Below are 17,731 nucleotides of genomic sequence, written 5' to 3' on the forward strand. Positions count from 1 at the left end.
TGCCCGATCGGGCGAAGGCTCGCCCGATCGGGCGAAGGCTCGCCCGGTCGGGCGAAGGCTCGCCCGGTCGGGCGCGAGAGCAGCTTCTTCAACGAATTTGCCAGGCACCTCTTCTTCTTCCGCCCGGTCAGACCGGGCAATGTCCGCCCGATCGGGCGGACAAAGCTACGAAGTACGAGTCACCTAATATACTTATCAACACAAACAATCTTAAGTGATTGTCTACTTCGCAGCATTTGCGATACAATTAAACAACAGATAGCAGGCTGGTTTACGAGTTCGGGTGGTGGGGGCGGGGTACTTGTCGGAGCGTATTTTCCATGATTTTCTATTGAGAGTGAAGGTGAGGGGGTTGGGGTTTTGACCAGGGGTAATTGAGAGTGAGAGTGAGGGGGTTGGGTTTGGACTAGGGTCCAAGGGTGAAGGTCGATGGAGGGGTTGGGGTTTTAGCTAAGGTAGAGTGGTGCGGGTTACGCCTAAGGTTTAGGGTGGTGGGGTAAGGGTTTCGACGAGGTGGGGGGTGATGGGGTTGGCTGGTCAGTGAGTTGGGATAAGGGTGAGGGCGTGGTGGCGGTGGATATCTAACAAGAACTCTGTCATAAGAGGAGAGGATCAAGATTGTGTTTTCCATAATCCTTAATAAATAACTGGTTCAGCATAATTCGTGATTGTCGAATTCTAGATGAAATCACAAAAAAACGTTAAACGTTAGCAAACGCCCAGTTAAGTGCCACATCACCAAGAAGATAGAATAACATTAAAATAACTGATTCCACCGCTGATATTTGCAAAATTGCCACTATATTAACATGGCTTGTTATGCCATATTAACCGGGGCTAGCTCAATTATAAAGAATCCCCAATTTCTCTCCTTAACCTTGCTCAGAATTATCCGATCTAGGATTCATACTTCTTGTTCCTTCTTTTATCGGATCAGGTACTCTCTCTCCCCAGATATTTTTTTTTTCCTTCTTTAGCGTCAACTCTTTTATTTTTTGTTTTGGTTTTTCTCTTCGATTCCTTTGATTTCTTCCTGTTGATTTTGATTCTGTTTCAAGGTGATTTGTTGATTCTTTTTTGGTTTTTTAATTTGAGATTTGATTGATTTTTCTAGGTTTCGGTTGATTGTTTATCGTTGTTTTATTTGGTATGTTGTGATTTTTTTAATTGTAGAATTGTTCGCGTGCTATTGACTTTTGAGTTAGAAAGATTAGGGTTTTGAATCATTGATATCATTTCTTATGTTTACCTTGTATGATAGATTGTGTGCTGGTAGATCCTGTTTTGTATGTTGTAGATTGAATGAAATTTGTGTCGTTTTTTATTTAATTAAATTTTTCCTAAAATTCATATTCATGGTTTTGGGGATTAGTATTAGCTTTTTTGATGGCTTAGAAGCTATTTGGTAATTAGATTTGACCCCATTTGTTAATTAATATTCAGTTGTGGTGAATTGATTAGAAAGTATGTTCTTTTCACAAATTTGTTGATTGAATTCTCTGCGTTTGGATTGTTTTTATACCTATATGATTGTGATTACGATTGTTTAGCTGTTCTCAATTATTTGCGGTTGTTATTACAAATTTAGGGAACGAAGATTAAAGAGGACTAACTCTAGATATGCTCATGGTTAAGTGGTTAACCTATGTTATTTGTTACAAAAGTATTTGTGTTTGAATTATTTTGATTATAATGCATTACAACTACTACTTTGCCTTATGGCACTTCAATATTGTACTCCGTATAATTTTAGGCCTTGTTTGATAATTGATTAATTTATTTGATTGCTTAGTTTGACTAGCGATTTGTATGGCTGGTTGACATTTATTTAGATATAATTATCAACTTTAGTGAAAAACTAAAAGCTACTCCAACCATCTTATCATTTCGGCTTAAAACTCAGGTTTTAGCTAAAGTCAAAAGCCATTGAAAAACTAGAATGTTGTTATTCCACGTCAAACTAAGATTAGTTCGGGTCACTTTGGCTATCAAGTCAATATCAACGGATTTCGGATCAAGGTTTTTATGAGTCTTGGTTTGGGTAAATTGGTTTGGGTAATCGGTTTGGATCAACTTTGCCAAGCCTAGATCTATGCAACATAGGACAATTGTTCCCAACGTCGTTTTGCTTGATGCCTGGACCTCAACCGTCTGAAATATACCTCTCAAGCAAATAAGCTCGACACTTTGAAGAAATAGAGAAGACAACGGCTTTGACTCTCAAATTTGCAATTCTATCACTCAGTTTTCCCAGTTCTTAATCTAATTCCAGGTAATTCCTATTGAATTTCTGATTATTCTCAATTTTCATCATTATTTCAATACCTAACTTTGTCGAACGATTCAATATCCCTAATTTATCCGAACAATTCAATAATTGATGACGTAAATCTTAAAAAAATAGTTAAATTACAAACCCTTTAAATTATTTGCAGAATTTGTGTTTTTTTTCATTGTTTGAGCTAAATATTGAATAATTATTGATGGGGTGATTGTAATTTTGTTGGGCAGTTTGTAGAATTGAAAGATGGATGATATTTTGGTTGCTGTGCTTTCGATGCTGCTTGTGTTTAGTTTAGTTCCGTTGTTTTTATGGAAACGTCGTCGGGATTCTAAAGCTGCCGATAGGCTTGATGAAGAGCCTCTGGTTATTCAATCTCTAACCCTTTTATTGGAAATTAGTCGGTCTTATATACAACAGATGTATTGTACATTATTTTTTGTTGTCCGAATACACATGAAAGTCACCCCTTTACAAAGTTGATTTTTATGTAATTTGGAGTGATCAAGTATGTTGTATAAAAGTATGACATTCTAAAACTGTTGGGAGGGGAAAAATGTTTGTGGAAATATGATGGTGGAATGCAAATGTTTCAGGTTCCTCAAAGGGAAAATGTGGTTCGGGCTACTGGGGCTCGTCGTATGCGTCGTAGGCCAGCAACCAGGGCTAGTACATCTACAGCTGCAGCAGCTGTTGAAGGTTGGTTTTACTTCTGGTCGAGGTTTATGTGACATGGTTTTACTTTGTATGTTGTTCCTAATTGGTTATATGGCCGGCTTGTAAGGAACTAGTCTGTTTAAATGTACTGTATGTAAAGTTTGCATATCGCGCAACAAAAGTTTTGTGTGATTTCTACTCTGTAATTCGTTACAAATTGTGAAGTACTTGTGATGGCCAATGCTGTGGTTCATATATGATGTAAATGCAGAATTAGGCGACGAGAGTGATGACGAAGATGCTGAGGTTGAGAATGAAGCTAGGGGACGAAGGAAAAAAGATAAGAAACGACAAGAACGTGAAGCACAAAGACAGGTGATTTACTCCCTCATGTACTATGTATATCAGTATATTCCAAGTATATATGTAATGTCTTCAGAGTCATTTTATTATTCTAACATGCCTTATGTTGTACTCTTATGTCTTACCTTAGTTACCTAACCAATCACATATCATTCATATGATCTATAACCTTTGTCTGTTTCTCTATTAGCTGAAATTTGATGTTTTCTTACCAATTAAAAAATATGGAGGAATTTTAAGGGTCGTGACAATTATCCTTGATCGCTAGGTATTGCTGTAGTATCTGTTTGGTATTGTTCAGTTATCTATCAAAATACTGATACATTAGTTTCTGTTTTTTTCATTGTTTCTTACTGTGATCTTTCTTGAAGGCTGAACAAGCTTCACGTGACTCGAGGCTAGTCAAGCAAGATCGTTATGCAGAATCGCGAAGAAGAAAAGATGAGGAACGTGAAGCAGAAGAGCGACGAATGGTATGCTTTGCTTTGCTTGAACAATTTGGATTGTTTCTGAATTGGTTACATATTGAATAATGTGACTCCATATTTTTAGGAAGAGGAAGCTAAGGCTCGGCAAGCTAAGGAAGAAGCTGCCGCTGCATTAGAGTTTGAAAAGTGGAAAGGGGCATTCTCAATTGATGCTGAAGGCACCACAGAAAATGAGGCGCAAGAGAACCAGAATTTACTTTCTGACTTTGTGGAATACATTAAGGTAGGTGCTGTAGGTCTGAGTTACTCAATGAAATTTTGACTTGTTTATTGCATTTTGAAGATCCATCTCTCTGAATCTGAATTGGTGCCTTTTCAAGCCTTGTCCATTTGTCCCTTTTTCTGTTTTCTCAGTTTTGCAACATTTGAAGTCATGGTCTGTTTGTTGCTACACTAATGATTGTTAGCTGATTTGTTTAATTATCTTAAAACATGTGCTGTAAGAATGCAATCTATTATTAACAGATATATGCCTGTATTTATGCTTCCATTTCATAGCATTATCAAATATTAATATTATGTTCATCTTTACAGAAGCAAAAGTGTGTACCCCTGGAAGACCTGGCTGCAGAATTTAGGTTGAGGACTCAGGTACATCAATCAACTCTCTACTTCTAGGCATATGAAAGTAAGAGAGTAACAAAAATAGAACACAGCTACTTAATTGAAATGAGAAAATCATAAATAGTTCCATACTCATTCAGTTACGAGCATAGAGTTGTTAGAACAGTCAGGTATTGTTTGAACATAAGTTAAACCTTTTGTAATCATTTGATTGTCTATAACTATGTTACTTGGATTTGGGTACTTGTGTAGGACACGTTAGGTGTCCAAGTGTCAGAGTCTGCCTTTTAATGAAAAGAATTCCTTTCTTTCCACTCCAAAATGAAGTATCAAGTGTCCTTGTCCATGCCGGAGTTTTAAGAATTTGATACTAGTTATTGAGGTGAATGAAGAGTCAAAGTAATACAGTTCTATATACTGTTTCTTTCGTACATGCATTCCTTGTTTTACTAGGGTATCCATCTGTTATCTAGTTTTAGATTTGTTTGTATCTATTGGTATCTAATGTTTAATCTGCTAATGCGCTCACTTGTGTTCAATACAGGAGTGTATTAATCGTATCACAGCTCTAGAAAATATGGGTACGTATTAGAATCATTCTCTTCTTTTATTCCCGCTTTATTTATGGATTTTCTTTGGGATTGATTAATAGCATATTAGAATGGAGGCTGAATCATCCTGTATATCATACGAGCCATTTTGTAGTATTTCATCATGTATGGTCGTTGGTCCCCCACTCCCCTTCTACCCTGCTAGTGCTCTTCTTTAAGCTTTATATTAGGCTTTACTATATTTCATCATGTATGGTCATTGGCCCCCCACTCCCCTTCTACCCTGCTAGTGCTCTTCTTTAAGCTTTATATTAGGCTTTACTATAGTTTTGTTTGTCAAGATAATATTGGAGTATTGAATTTTCTTTATTGATATGATGCTTGGAATTTCTTGGAGTTCTGTGCTGCATGTTAGTTCAACCCTTCAGGCAAAATATGTGATGATTGTGAATTGTCTGGATTATAGAAATTTGAAATACTACTTATGGTGCAATTTTCTTAATGAAACAATTGGTGCTTTGTTGTTTTGGTCTAAAATTGCAGGAAAACTTTCAGGAGTCATGGACGATAGAGGAAAGTACATATATATCTCACTTGAAGAAATGAAAGCTGTTGCTGATTATATAAAGCGTGAAGGCAGGGTTAGCATCTCACATTTGGCTAGCAAATCCAACCAGTTCATTGACTTGGAGCCCAAAGTCCAGTATGAGGAAATCACCAGTGTAGATGAGATTTTAGCTGTTTGATTACACACTTAGTTTATGGAATCATATTGCCCGACTGACATGATTGCAGAAGAGCAGCAGGAAATATGAAAGAAAGTACGTTACCAACTTGCTTCATGTCTGTGTTTAGTTTTGCTTGTCTGTAGCGCTATGTGATTCACATAACACAGGTATGAAACTGGGCTACAAATACACTGGGAAAAAGAAGAGAGAAGGGGAGTGATAGGGTTTGAATAGAAAAGAAAAGGACTTTAGTTAGAACCAACCTTTATATTGTAACATCAACTTAAATATGTGAATTACTGAATTACTTTTATATGGAAAAGCTTCTGCTTTTGTGCATCTTATTGTGCTGTCGTTTGCTAATTGAATGCAGCTTATGCTGATTGAGCTATTGTATTTGGGTACTCACAATTCTGCTTCAATTTTTCTTGGTCTCTTTAGGATAAGGGAAGCTTGAAGGCAAGTAGCCTAAGCTTATCTGAACTAAATAACCAATAGAGATCATCTGAAGTTACATATTTTCTTATATCAACATATCTGAACATATTGGTCTGTTTTGATCTTATTAGCACTTGCGCCCTTATTTGAACTTAGTTTTCCTGAAAATATCATATGGATGTTAAAAAGCCTAATTTATCACGAAAATCTAAACCTACTGCTTGGCTGCTTGCCTCATCGTTCTTTCTTCTGAGTCCTGTTATAGCTTGTAATCTGAGGGTTTTTTTTTTTTTTTTTTTTTTTTTTTTTTTTTTTTTTTTTTTGGTATGCTTAATAACAAAGAACTAAAAGAAGGGGAAAAGTAAAATTTTCCAGTGTTGATGAAGCAACTAAACTCTGTTGGACCATCTTCTTCAATGCTTTTGGATGCCATATTTTTTGAGTAAACATAAGACCTGAATTGAATTGGCTGAGTTTGCTATAAAGCTACACATCTATTGTAGACAGTTACATTCCGAAATATAGCATTGGGGAATCAATACTAATATTTAATAACAGGAAATTTTACAAACAATCTATACTGCCACGTGTCCCCTCCCATTATTTAACTTTTTTTTTTCTTTTTTTTATCCTTTAATTATTTTTTGTTCTTCATTTCATCATGTCGCTTCGGCGCTTCCCCTGCAAACCAAAAAAATCAGAGTTTTCATTTGTTGCTAATTGATTCTTATTCACCAACAAAAAGTCAATTTTAATGAATAATAGTTTTCGTTTGCGTCTTTTGAATTCTCTTGATTTCACAATATAATCTTTCAAGCTTTGAAATTTTTCAATATGAGATTATGACAAATCTAATTTCTCTACAAAACTCTTCATAGTTGATAGTTGATACCCATTCGCTTTGTATCGATAGTGATGTTATCCTCTTCACCCACAAAAAACCAGATTTTTTTATCTTCTATTTTCATGTTTTTTACTCACCAACAATGGTTTCCAATCTGAATATCTCAACCGAGAATGGTTTATCAGTGTGAAGAATACTGAGTCAATTGAGGAGGAGACCGGAGCTTTTATTGTGGCAACTTTGGCCGTGTCTCAAGCGCAGTCTAAGAAAGTTTACGACTTCAGAACTTACCCTTTGCCCCCAGAGACTTATACCAGAGGCGTCGAGGATGGATTGCGTGAGATGGCAAATCATGTATTTGATAGATATGCTGATAGGAAGTATTTTGGATTGAATTAGCAGCTACTTCTCTAATTATTGAACAATTTTAGCATATAAGGTCACTAGCATTTAAGTTTCACCAAGCGAAGAAGATTGTTCTCACTCTCGTCTTCAAGCAGCAATTTACTAGTCTCCCTATCTTTCTGGTGCTTTCATGTTTTGCTGCTGTTTTTGGATTTAATGACTTGTTTTGTTGGTTGGTTTTGACTTTTGAGCATCTTAATGCTTAGCTTTTATTGTGATTTGCTGTTATAACTTTGAACCTTGGTTGTAAACTTGTAATATGCTATGTGTTTATTTGAAACTTGTCACTGGTGTTTGTAGCTATTTAACGAAAATTTAGCTTGAAATTTTTCGAAAGATTGGAAATCTATCTATGCTAGACACTTGAGATTGAATCAGAGTAAGTAACATGACCTACAAAATCAGAAGAAAATGCAGGCCTAAACTACAAGCATTGCGAAGTGAAATGATTGAATGCTTACCTCTACTATTCTTGGAAAGCCACTCCATGGATCTGCTGGGTTATTGGCATCTGCATGCAACATACGGCTCCATGGCAATGTTAACTAGAAAATTTCGTCTGTGTTAATCTAGTTTCTTCATTGGCTAAGCTCGAAACCGGTGGAGGATATTATCTCAACCGAAAACATACTATATTGTGGTAGTATCGGCTGATCTAAAGAGCAAGATATATGACTTCAGAACACACCCTTCAAGGCTTCAACCACAAAGATTATGGATACAGCAAAAAAAACATTGTTTGCAAAACATGGCTATACTGTCATCTACTGAAGAGAAAAGGCGTTATGAATTAAATTAGCTTACTTCCCTTGAAATTAAGTTTAAGCGTTTTTAATCATGTCATGGTTTACCTTTTCATGCCTTTGATCTTACATTTTGCTAAATTAAATGCTACTAGTATGTAATGAAGAGAATGTTAGAATAATTCAAGGAGAAAATACAAATTTATTTTCATGATAAAGAAAAAAAGTTTATCTAATTTCATTTAGGTAATTAAATGTGAGCCCCATAGATCTTGATTGTCATGTTAATTTAGATTTTATATTGATTTATTTACAAAAATACCACAAGATAAACATAACTCTGTATTTGTGTATCATGAAGATAAACTAAGGCTTAATAATATAGAGTATTGTAGTAAAATTATGTCATATCTTTAACAAAAAATTCTTGCATTTCTGAGTTAAAGGAGTGTTTGGAAAACATGGAAGTTTATCCATAATATGGCTACATTAGTACATTTGACAGTTCATACCAAGATATATACTTGACAGTTGCAGCTTAACCTAGTAACACAGCCAACAATATCAGCAGCTGAAACACCCTGAACGGTAAAGTACATACACACAAATGCTTGTGAAAGGCCTTTCCATTGGGTTAAAAACAAGCAGTTTCATGTGTGCACATTTTTAGGTTTGAATTTCATTCATCAAACAATCTTCATAACAAGTGCAGATGACTGAGTGACAGCCTCATTTTTATCGGCATTTGGTATTTCGGGTAAGTATACATCTCAGTAAGACATACAAGGAAAACTACGTGATATCATTGGACAGCTGATGTCAAGACAAGTATACCTCCACACTAGCACTTTTAGGGATATTGCAGACTGGGCAGACACTAATGAATCCATCACATTCCTTGCACACACACAGGTGCCTACATGGCATCAACAACATCGACACTTCTCGGGTTCGGCAAGCTCTGCAGGCCAAATGCTCGGTACTGGGTCCAGCAATGGATTTTCCCCGTCCTCCTGCCACCGTTAGGTAATTAGTCGGGTCAATGTAAGAAGTTGCATCATCAACCTCACTGTCTCCAAATCCTTCCTTCCCTTGGTCAGCACCTTGAGAAATTGCATTCTGAAGATTGTTTTTGAGGATATTGACCATAGACTCATTGTACTTAGCTCGGTAATGCCAATTATGTGCATCTGTTGCCACCTGCTTTATTCGCTCCATAAGTTCTCTGTTCTTACGGTTTATAGTTTCCAACTCCGTCTCCTTTTCTCGAAGCTTCTTGCTTATGCCATCCTCTATAGTGTTTAAGAATGAGGCCATGTGTCTTTGCTTCATGTCTCTAACACCCTTTGCTAATTGCTCTTGCTGCTCAAATGTCAAAATGGTAAATGTTTAGCAATTCTGAACTTCCCTCAATGCTAATAGGAATATATCTAAATCTATGATTGTAGTTAGTGAGCAAAAGCAAAAATAAAACTTCCCTCAGAGACAAGCATGGTAGTCATTGCTATGCCAAACATGAATTTAACAGTTCGATGTAGAAAACAAAAAAAAAATAGTTCGATGTAGATGGATGTGTATACCTGAATTTTGATGTACTGATCAAACTCTTCCTTTTGCCGTTCAAGCTCAATCCTTATATTGTCACCAAGTGACATGAGGATGGAGGGTGTTGCTGTCATACTTCCACTAGCAGAAGTGACAGATGAGTTGGGCTCATCATCATCATATGAAAGCCTTAGCCCAGTTGATACTGGATTATGGTTTGGAATGCTAGCGGAACGGTCAACTTCATCCTGGCAGAGGTTATAATTCAATGAGATCTGGAGCTTCTGTTGCCTTGCAAGATCATCAGCCTCTCTACCTCGTTTGTTTGGCCGGAGAATAGATGAATTATGGTCATTCCCAAAATAATTTACTGGGTCAACTGTACATCCGACGGGTACTGTCAGAGGTATTCAAGTGAGAAGACAAATAAGTGGTAGCTCAGCATAAAGATAATTAATAGTATGCAACTCAAAAATCCAATCAGATGAATTATTAACAACAATGAAATTATCAGTACGGTTGGATATGTGAACCACAAAGAGAAAATATAGATAAAAACATATTTAAGAAGACACAGCAATCTGTACAGCCCAAATTCCATAAAGCACTCTTTCATGCGAGAGCAAGGTAGCCAAGTCCATATGTTAGGCAGCAGACCAAGTAACTAAACCCCATAATGTGAACCTTCTGAGCAAATATTTTAGAAGTTATTTATCATGTTGACTTGTGAGTAAATGTAACATACAATAAGGAAGGTGTATCAACTTTTCCCTCTCAGTCCATCATTGATAATATCTCATTTTCATCTGCTACCTTCATCTATTGCAGTTAGAAAATGTAACCGGTAACTCTTCTTGTTTTCGGTTACTTAACAAAGTTCCAACTTCCAAGGCACCCAATAGGCAACATCAAGCATAAAAAGTAAATAGAGCGAACTACTTTTCTTGTTTTCTTCAGGTTAAACTTCAGTGAGGTTAAAAGCTTTGCTCTAATTACCTGTTTAGGTGTTCTGACATATTGACAAATAGGTTGAGGTAGCCTATTTCGGAAACTTATGGGAATCATATCATCGGCTATTAGGCTGGACAATGACGAATCTGCTGTTTTCGAACAAGCTGAGCTAAATTGCATGTTTATCAACCTCCAAGATCAACTTCGATCACTAAAAACAAGATATACCCATCCATGACGAGGGATGGAAACAATTGTGGTTGCTACTGAGGGGAAACAGATGGAAGAGAGGAATGTATGATAGCTGATGAAAAGTAAAGAAAGCGAACAAAAAATGTAAGATGAGGAATTTACAAGTTTACAGCAAGCAGAGGGGTGGATTTTTGTAGTCAAACCTCTAGCTATACCACATGCATTTACCAAAAAATGCACAAGCATGATGCCACAACAAGCCCAAACCTCCAATTAGCTAACTGAACATGATTTATTTCTCTCTTATCATCTTAACAGAATTATCAAGGAATTCAACAAGGGTGAAAATTGGTTGTGCTGACCCAACAAGGGTGGAAATTCAACAAACGTAACGAGTACAAGATCGCAATACGCTACTTATTTATGTTAAATTAACCCAAACAGTGTGTTTCTAGCGTACTAGTACACGTGTTCAGATAGTACATTCCCAACACTGGTTAAGACTCTGTCCACTTCTTTCTTTATCTTAAGTCTATAGCATTATCTCCAGAACTTCAAGGATAACTTGGACACATACACTAAAAATGTTAAAACCTTATAATATATCATACCATATAACATAACCAAACCGTCATGCTTCTCAGACAATTCCTTTTCATGCAACTAGAGTTAAGACGATAAAACAGAAGAAGATACAAAGGCGAACAACCAAAAAAAATACTATGATAGCCTTCCAATTTCTGTCATTCTAAGGGACCTTAAGTGCCTGTCGATGAATACACGGAATAATCAAATTTGGCTCATGTAGCCGACCCCACTTATGGGATTAAGGCTTTGATTGATTGATTGAGGAACCTTAAGTGTAAAAAGGAATTAATTCATTATCCACTCATGCAACCAAGCTCCAAATACTAAGACTTGAGGCTGGAGAAGTCTATCACGTCAAACTTCCAACTACTTTATTTCCGATACCCAACTAACCCTTTCCTTCTCTAAATCTTCAAAAGTAGTCAGAAATCTAATCCTTAAATATATTCAACCCACGGGAAATAACAAAGAAAACCTAATGGAACAGCTCAGAGTAAAGTAAATGTGATGAATGCAGGAGGGGCTTGGGAAAATAATATCAGTACTTACAATTCCCAAAGAGCTGAAGTTGGTGGTTTGGTGCATTATTATTCAGCTGAAAACGATTATCATCCAGAAACATGGGAAGCGCATGATTGCTGTTGTTACCTCCATACATTTTGATTTATTAATGTGCAATTTCAGCTTAATTTTACAGGCTTCTTCCTTCCCAAATGTTTTCACAGACAAGCAGCTCCTGAATAATTTTATACAAGAATGCATATGTTAGTATAAATTCAAGATTGCTATCATAAGTAATTTCAAAACATCCTTCCAACACATCATTAACTACCGGGAGGATTTGTGGGTTGAGTCAAGCAAGATAGGTAATCAAAAAGCAATACTAAGCCTTGGCCAAATAAGAGAATTTCAATGAAAATTCTATCATGAGATAGATCAAATACGAAGTATGAGTCAAGGAATGACATGGTTTTGCAGATTGATTCAAGTTTGTAATGCATGCAAGGGTCAGGCAGTAGTATTACTAGAAACAAGTGCCATACGCTAATACTTCCATTAATTAATTTTGTCAGCATCTCTAGACCATATGAACAAACATGAAATGAAAAATCATACTTGTATATGTGTAAACACTAATTGAAGTGGTTAAGCAGTCAGTCACATGAAAGAAAATTCTAACGAGTCACAAACCCCAAAGATACTCACATGGATTGAAATCCGGTAAAGATGCTTAAATGACACATGACAAGATGTGGATTCCTAGCATGTATGCACTGTAACTAGACTTATTCCCTCCCTCAACCTTTCGTGCAAACAAATTTACAGCTTTAGCAAATCATATCTTCACTTAAGACATGAAGTTAGTCCATAATCCTGCGCACCAAAGAGAGGGAGGCACCACCCGGCAGAAAATGGTTGAACCCTGAACCTCCTCCATCCAACCCAAAATAAAAAGAGGGGGGGGGGGGGGACGAACAAAACAAAGGATCGCCAGGGTCCAGGGAAAGCTGTTAATGCCTTGATATCAAATTGGTGGCCAACTATATGAACTTCCTATTACTAAGATGTCAAAGTGTTGCTTAACACAGCAATCAAGTCACGGCTATGATCATTCAATCTCCTAAACACAAGCAAAGCCGCCCAAATTGATTGCATATCAACCAACATCAAGATGGTCTTTCCCTCTCTACATCTAGTTCCTCCTACAAAACTCATCCATTATCCCTTTCATCCATATCCTTATACTTTTCACATATTTAGGATTGACCACATATAAGGCAAGATATGAAGATATACACATCATCAGCTTTAAAAGGGAGAAAATCTACATAAATTCATCTAGTGATACAAGAATCAACACAAATGTAAGCAGATACTCATCACTTGGAATATACCCTAAAATGAAGAAACTGCTAAAATTAAGATAGATAAGGTAATTAGATGAACTTTCAAAAAAAAAAAAAAAAAAAGTAATTAGATGAACCCTAAAAAAATCCCAGCTTTTGTTAGTCAACACTCAACATGAACCAATTAACCATCCCAAATCAACCAAAGAAAAAATAAAAACAAAAAGAAAATCCTTAGATTCCCTTAAAATATAATCACAAACATAGATAAACAAGCTCATCAAAAGCAGGGATAAGAAGAAATTAGTTTATTTTATAATTAACAATAAAATAAATTGATTACCTTTAATAATTAATCTCCTTTGAATTCAACTTCAGCAGAAAACCCAAGAACAGATCCTGCCATTTTCAATACACATCAACAAAATTAGGGCACACCCCATCAAATAAAAAAACCTAAAAATGAGCTTCATCCCATAAAGATGAAATCTTTACCCAGAAAAAATAAATCAACAAAGAACAAAACAAGTTAAAATGAGCTAGAAAAATCACAAACCTGGAAAAATGGGTATGAAATTATTTACAGAAAGATAAAGGAGAGAGAAAATTGATCAAGAAGAAGCGTGAAATGCCATAAATAAGATAGGAGAGCTCATAAATTATGCACCCAGAAAAATGAAAGAAAAAATGGGGGGACAACAAAATATGGAAAAAAGAAAAGGGAAAAAAAAAAAAGGGAGAGAAATGAATTTGTGGGAATTTTAAGGTGAAGAGAGAGAAAATGAGAATAATTGAGAGTGTGGAAGAAAGAAAAGGGGTGGGAGGTGGTGCAGGTGCTCGTGCTTGTGTTGCCGTTGTGTGTTGGGTAATGGTACTGGTTTTACGCAAACTCAATTCTTTCTTTTGAATTTAGCATAAAAATAAAATACACTAAGAAAAAGTATTGTACTGTATTGTTTAGTTGGTACACAAACTACATGATGATAAATGAGTAGAATAGTTGGTATAGACTTAATGTGAAATTTGATGAATCAATAACATAACATAATATTAAAACAAAACTTTCTAATATTTTATTTTTTTCCCTCCAAAACTTTCCCTCTTTTTAGAAAAAATATTTTACTTTTGAAATATTTTATATTTTTATATTAAAATTATAATAATATTATTTCTAATATTATATATTAAAACTTCCCCTCCAAAACTATGATTGTATTCCTTTTTATTTCGTATTTTATCTACTTAAATTAGTTATATAAGATTTTAAAACCTTTTAATTAAGGGAGAATAAGCTATAATTTAGATGGTTGAAATATGAGGGAGAATATAAAATAACGGAGCCAAAAATACAATATTAATATTTTAATTACCATTATATATATATAGTTGTACAATAGTGGGGTTCAATGGAGGAAAAAAAAATCTGAATTAGTTTTTTGTTAAATATTTTTGTGATAACTTATCAACTTATAACTTTTTTTTCCTTAAAAAAATCTATTAACTATTACTAAAAACAGGTCATGCTTACATCAATCATTTTGGACATATGTCAAGCTATCATTAAAAAATTCCGGAATACAATATATGACGTCAAAAGTTTAGCCTAGTTTTTGGAAGTATATTTTAAAACTTTTTTTTGAACTAAAAAAAATATTTTTTTTTACAAATATTATACTTAACTTATTTTTTGGAAGTATATTGTATAACTTTTTTTTAAAATAAAATTAATTCATTAAAAAGTCATACGGCATCCACATTGTATATTTTATTGGGAATAACATGCATTATTAATGTAATATAATGTATACTATTTTTAAATATTTTTAATACAACTAAATAACTAATCAACAATAATTTTTTTTTTTCTCAATTATAATTTTTACCTTATTATTTCATTTTTCTTATATGCATTGCATTTTTGTTTATTCTACATGAATTGTCTCACTTTTTATATTACATCACAAATTAATTATGGGAAAAAATATTATTAATACCGTAAATCGTACGGGCACTAATCTAGTTATGAATATGACTCGATAAAGTTTTTTCTTTGAGAATTTTATAAATAAAAATAATACGGAGTAATAAATAGTTTAGGTATGTTATCGTTAAATTAAAAAGTTGTGTACGGAAAATAATTAACAATTTATGTTCTTTAGGTCTTTTTTGTTTGCTTGAAATGACATAAGGAGAGTTGTTAGATCGAGATTGGTTTGCCTTTTTACCGCTATGTATGCATGCTAGAGATTAATTGCCGAATGTATCTTAGGCTCATAACTTCAAGAAGACTACAAGAAAAAAGGAAATCAAATTAAACATAATATAGGTTCAAGTCATATAAGCAATCCGACAAAAGTTAATCATATTTACATATCTACAGAGTTCTACTAGACTTGTAATTTGTTTTACCCATCAAAACAAGGTTAACCCCCACTGCAACCATGGGATTAGAGAAGTTAAAATATCGATATTTGCCTAGGTTCAATAGACGTCTTGGCCTATTAATTCCTGATCCGATCTAGTAATCCAACCCGACCCAATCTGATTTCAAACTTGTGTTGCTGAGAGATTATTCGAACCCAGCTCAGCCCAAATGACCCAAAACTAACCCGATTTGACCCAATCATCATATTTTGTAATTACCCAAACAATTCAAACCATTCTAATCAGACGATTCAAACGACTCGAAATTTGACCTGAACCCGACCTGTTGATCCGAATTGACAGGTCTAGATGTCTTACGTATTTGCTTAAGCATAGTAACATCTTATCAATATACATCTTGTTGTTTCCATTTTGAAAACATTTTCCCACATTGGGCCTTTCATGAGTAACATAAATCTTAATTTCTGTAAAATCAATTGATTAAGAATTTGAATTATATGAGTAGTGTTATATTAAAGAACTACACTTGTCTAACGTCAATATATATAGGTTAGTCTACGAGAAACCATGATTGTTACCTTGGTATCAATGAACTACACTTTTCAAAACTAAAATAACTCAGATAACCTAATCCATACTCAAACTGTGTCCAAAAACTAAATGATCCAAAACTAACCTTACCCATAGAAAATCTGCATCTTAAATTAAAGATATTATTCTTAGCTCGGTGAACATGAATCCACGTCAATTTTTTAATGTAAATTTGGTGGTAACCTAATATGAGTACGAAATGTAACAAGTGATAAGAAATCTAGAATCATAAAATAAAATGCGCATTCGTGGTAATAAACAAATGGAATATGTTCCTAACATGATTAAGGGTATGCTCTTGTACAAGTCGTAACTTATTATCGTCAACCTCCCATATCGTCCCTCAGTGTTGCCCCATTCTCAAATTGATCAGGATAAAGTAAATATTAATAGGAAAATTTAACAACAACAAATCAACCTATGAGCGGTTCTCTCATAATGGACCAACCTTTAAATCTTCCCAAATTAAACACAAGTTTTATTTTATTTTTTTTTCCCAAAATGAACCCAACAGGTCACCTTACCTGTTATACCAGGTAAAAATCCACTTATCATTAAATCATTGGCTAATTTTGTTTTTGTTTTTTTTTTAATTTTTTAATTTTGACAATTTTTACAAAAAAAATATAAAGAAAAAGAAAAAAAATAAATTAAAACCACCCTTTCCCACCACTGCCAGCCCCCCTCCCCACCAGTCACCCCTTTCCCTACCAGCAGCCAACGCCCAACCAATTCCCCTGACGTCGGCGACTTTCAACGCCACTGTAATTTTCGCCACCTACACCTTAACCTTCACCACCATCACTTCCACCCATTGCACCACCACCTATGTACACCACCAACAACCATAACAACCAACAAAACCACCATACCAACCCTCCGAAACCACTATACCAATCCACCGAAAACACCATACCAATCCACCCCACTACCACCAAGATCCAAAAACCCACTTCTTTCACCATTACCACCAAGATCCAAAAACCCATTCCTACCCGATAGCGATTTGGTCGAATGGTTTGCTTTGCTCCGAAAGCAAGGGGAGTGGGGCCAATGGAGAAGGGGGTTTGCTCCGGCGAGCAAGAGGTAGTTATAGGGGGTTCCGGTGGTGGTGGGAACTGGTTCACGTGGGAGATCGGAGGAGGGAGAGGGATTGATTCTTTTTTTTTTTTTTTTGTACTTTTTATAAAGGTTTTTAATTAAAAATAATAATAATTAAAGAAAAATTTAAAAAATGACTGGTTGTACAGGTCGCCGGTCATTTGGGTTCATTTTGGAAGAAAAAAATGAAACTTGTGTTTAATTTTGGAAGATTTAAAGGTTGGTCTATTATGGGAGAACCGCTCAAAGGTTGGTTTGTTTATGTTAAATTTTCCAAATTAATACTACTTTGTTTTTTTAATTTTTTTTTTTTTTTTTTAATTCATGCATCATTTTGACACCTATGTGATAAATTGTTTTGTAAATTGTGCTTACTTGTTGAAACCCCTATGTATTCCCGCATAAACAACTTCATGTGATTTCTAGAACTTGTTTGGTTGGTAGTAAGGATTTACAATTAATGGAAATT

General features: G+C 35.0%; 2 protein-coding genes across 7 annotated transcripts; one reads left to right on the top strand and one right to left on the bottom strand.

The window, feature by feature from the left end:
- Positions 1-560: 560 nt before the first annotated feature.
- LOC110708915 (DDRGK domain-containing protein 1-like) lies at positions 561-5,976 on the top strand. Of its 5 annotated transcripts, XM_021887148.1 has the most exons (10): positions 563-937; positions 1,904-2,272; positions 2,512-2,647; positions 2,878-2,980; positions 3,210-3,313; positions 3,673-3,774; positions 3,854-4,012; positions 4,324-4,380; positions 4,898-4,934; positions 5,448-5,976. In XM_021887148.1, exons 3-10 carry the CDS (start codon positions 2,528-2,530, stop codon positions 5,648-5,650), a joined length of 885 nt encoding a protein of 294 aa, XP_021742840.1. In that variant the 5' UTR covers positions 563-937; positions 1,904-2,272; positions 2,512-2,527; the 3' UTR covers positions 5,651-5,976. The 5 variants fall into 5 exon arrangements, with proteins under 5 accessions (XP_021742846.1, XP_021742840.1, XP_021742834.1 ...); XM_021887154.1 differs by lacking the exon at positions 1,904-2,272 and having other exon boundaries at positions 561-937; XM_021887142.1 differs by having other exon boundaries at positions 563-2,272.
- A 2,479-nt stretch (positions 5,977-8,455) lies between these two features.
- LOC110708988 (probable BOI-related E3 ubiquitin-protein ligase 2) lies at positions 8,456-14,094 on the bottom strand. 2 transcript variants are annotated; one of them, XM_021887223.1, is made up of 5 exons: positions 13,742-14,094; positions 13,529-13,584; positions 11,888-12,074; positions 9,643-9,986; positions 8,456-9,424 (listed from the first exon to the last, which is right to left on the bottom strand). In XM_021887223.1, the coding sequence occupies exons 3-5, from the start codon at positions 11,994-11,996 to the stop codon at positions 8,882-8,884; spliced, it is 996 nt and encodes a 331-aa protein (XP_021742915.1). In that variant the 5' UTR covers positions 11,997-12,074; positions 13,529-13,584; positions 13,742-14,094; the 3' UTR covers positions 8,456-8,881. The 2 variants fall into 2 exon arrangements, with proteins under 2 accessions (XP_021742915.1, XP_021742909.1); XM_021887217.1 differs by having other exon boundaries at positions 9,643-10,004; positions 13,742-14,088.
- Between the last annotated feature and the right edge of the window lie 3,637 nt (positions 14,095-17,731).

This window comes from Chenopodium quinoa, unplaced genomic scaffold (genome assembly GCF_001683475.1).
Source record: "Chenopodium quinoa cultivar QQ74 unplaced genomic scaffold, ASM168347v1, whole genome shotgun sequence".
NCBI classification, from domain to species: domain Eukaryota; kingdom Viridiplantae; phylum Streptophyta; class Magnoliopsida; order Caryophyllales; family Amaranthaceae; genus Chenopodium; species Chenopodium quinoa.

Bases quoted from the DNA above. Each gene is read 5' to 3' on its own strand.
- LOC110708988 (XM_021887217.1), bottom strand. From the start codon at position 11,996: ATGTATGGAGGTAACAACAGCAATCATGCGCTTCCCATGTTTCTGGAT. The intron at 10,005-11,887 runs GTAAGTACTGAT...TACCTCTGACAG, and splicing joins ACTTCAGCTCTTTGGGAATT to TACCCGTCGGATGTACAGTT. The intron at 9,425-9,642 runs GTATACACATCC...ACATTTGAGCAG, and splicing joins ATCAGTACATCAAAATTCAG to CAAGAGCAATTAGCAAAGGG.
- LOC110708915 (XM_021887154.1), top strand. From the start codon at position 2,528: ATGGATGATATTTTGGTTGCTGTGCTTTCGATGCTGCTTGTGTTTAGT. The intron at 2,981-3,209 runs GTTGGTTTTACT...ATGTAAATGCAG, and splicing joins AGCTGCAGCAGCTGTTGAAG to AATTAGGCGACGAGAGTGAT. The intron at 3,775-3,853 runs GTATGCTTTGCT...CCATATTTTTAG, and splicing joins AAGCAGAAGAGCGACGAATG to GAAGAGGAAGCTAAGGCTCG.